Consider the following 2,403-nt stretch of genomic DNA (forward strand, 5'->3'; position numbering starts at 1 on the left):
TTACCCCAGCTAAAAAGGCTTTTATCCAAGAGACAGACAATAACAAATACTGGAAAGGATATAGAGAAGAGAGCATCCTTTCATCTTTTTGGTGGGAATGTAAATTAGTACAGCCATAATGGAGAACAGTTTGGAGATTCCTCAAAACACTGAAGCTACCATATGATCCAACAGTCCCACTGCTAGATATGTACCCAAAAGAAAGGAAATCAGTATATCGAAGAGATATCTGCACTCCCATGTTTATTGCAGCACTATTCATAATAGCCAAGGTTGGGAAGCAACCTAAGTGTTCATCAATAGAAGAATGAAGAAAGAAAAGGTGGTACATATACATAATGGAGTACTATTCAGCCATAAAAAGAATGAGATCCTGTCATTTGCAACACCATGATGGAGCTGGAGGTCACTATGTTAAGTGAAATAAGCAGAAGCAGGAAAACAAACTTCACTTGTTCTTATTTATTTGTGGAAGCTAATTTTTTTTTTTTTTTTTTGAGAAGAATCTAGCTCTGTTGCCAGGCTGGAGCATAGTGGTGCAATCTCAGCTCACTGCCACCTCTGCCTCCTGGGTTCAAGCCATATTCCTGCCTCAGCCTCCTGAATAGCTGGGACTACAGGCGCACGCCACCATGCCCAGATAATTTTTGTATTATTAGTAGAGACAGGGTTTCGCCATGTTGGCCAGGATGGTCTTGATCTCTTGACCTGGTGATCCGCCTGCCTCAGCCTTCCAAAGTGCTGGGATTACAGGCATGAGCCGTGGAAGGTAAAATTTAAAACAATTGAACTCATGGAGATAAGAGAGTAGAATGATGGTTACCGGAGACTGAGAAGGGTAGTGCGGGCAGGGGGAATGAATGAGGATGGTAAATTAGTACAAAAATACACTTAGAATTAATAAGGTCTAGTATCTGATAGCACAACAGGGTGATTGTGGTCAACAATAATTTATTATACATTTTAAAATAACTAAAATAGTATAATTGAATTGTTTGTAAGACAAAGAAAGGATAAAAGTTTGAGGTGATGGATACCCCGTTTACCCTGATGTGATTAGTATGCATTGTATGCTTGTATCAAAATGTCTCATGTACCGCATGAATACATATACCTACTATGTACCCACAAAAATTCAAAATTAAAAAACCCTACTGGGCACAAGAGACATTATAACCCCCTTTATACAGAAAAGAAACAGGTTTAGAGAAGTTAAGTAACCTGTTCTGCTTCCAAGCCAGTCCTTGATTTCTTCAATTCTCTGTTGTTTTTTGCCTTTTTCTCCTTCTCTTTCTCCTTTTGCCTCTTTTTCTCTCTAATTTATATTTTTAAAACTATGCATGCAAAATATTAAAATATTTCAAAATTACAGAAGAAGATAAGATGAAAAGCAAAAATCCTATCTTATCCATTCTCACTTCCTTACCCCAGCTCTGGCCCACCCTATGGAAAGTAACCCATTCACTGTAACAGTTTCTTTTGTATAAATCTTATTATATTCTAAACACACATATATGTGTGTTTATATATGTGTACATGTGTGTGTGTATAGAATAAGTGTGTTTCCCAAAATATACATACTGTACACAACTGGGTATCTTCAACCTTTCCCCACCTTATTTCTTCCTGATACATTTCATTCTTTTAAATGGATTAATCTAGCACTACCATTTTTAATGTATCTACCTATTTGGACAAAGTATTTTAATTATTATAGACACATTTTAGTATAATAGAATCCTTCTTTTCCTTTATTTTTAGAATTTTCTTGGCAATTTTCACATTTTTTTCCAAATGGATTTGAGACACATTTTTTTTTCAAGTTCAAAACAATAAGATAATAAAAAAGAAAAAACTGCTTACACTTTGAGTGGGATTGTATTTAGATGCAGATTAATTTAGAGAGAATTGATATCTATCTACTATTTTGTCTTATTATTAAAAAACATGGAGTAGTCCTTTCTCCGCCATCGTGGTGTGTGCATTACTCCGTTTCTCGCCATGTCTTCTCACAAGACTTTCAGGATTAAGCGATTCTTGGCCAAGAAACAAAAGCAAAATCGTCCCATTCCCCAGTGGATTCGGATGAAAACTGGTAATAAAATCAGGTACAACTCCAAAAGGAGACATTGGAGAAGAACCAAACTTGGTCTGTAAGAAATTACACATGTGATGGCACACATATTTATGCTGTCTGTAGGTCACAGTCGTGTTACCAAATCAAGCTGAAAAATGTCACCGCCATCTGGAGAAGTTTGAACAGTTTCCTTTCTGTATCTGTTATGAAGGCATTAGTACAACGCACAGTGCTTCCATTATTCATGTTAAAAAACAACAAAACAAGGTTTTGGTTGCCTGGGTTCAGTAATAAATATATGAGACCTTTCAAAAAAAAAAAAAAAA

The 2,403-nt window shown here is 36.0% G+C and overlaps 1 protein-coding gene across 1 annotated transcript; it reads left to right on the forward strand.

Moving 5' to 3' along the window:
• Positions 1–1,971: 1,971 nt before the first annotated feature.
• Positions 1,972–2,388, forward strand: LOC116529075 (60S ribosomal protein L39). The gene has a single exon (XM_032246560.1). The coding sequence runs from the start codon at positions 2,002–2,004 to the stop codon at positions 2,155–2,157; it is 156 nt and encodes a 51-aa protein (XP_032102451.1). The 5' UTR covers positions 1,972–2,001; the 3' UTR covers positions 2,158–2,388.
• The last annotated feature ends 15 nt before the right edge of the window (positions 2,389–2,403 follow it).

Source organism: Sapajus apella, unplaced genomic scaffold (genome assembly GCF_009761245.1).
Source record: "Sapajus apella isolate SASKATOON/1434 unplaced genomic scaffold, GSC_monkey_1.0 scaffold61, whole genome shotgun sequence".
Classification (NCBI taxonomy): Eukaryota; Metazoa; Chordata; class Mammalia; order Primates; family Cebidae; genus Sapajus; species Sapajus apella.

What these genes read in the sequence shown, in the direction of transcription:
- LOC116529075 (XM_032246560.1), top strand. Translation starts at nt 2,002, where the DNA reads ATGTCTTCTCACAAGACTTTCAGGATTAAGCGATTCTTGGCCAAGAAA.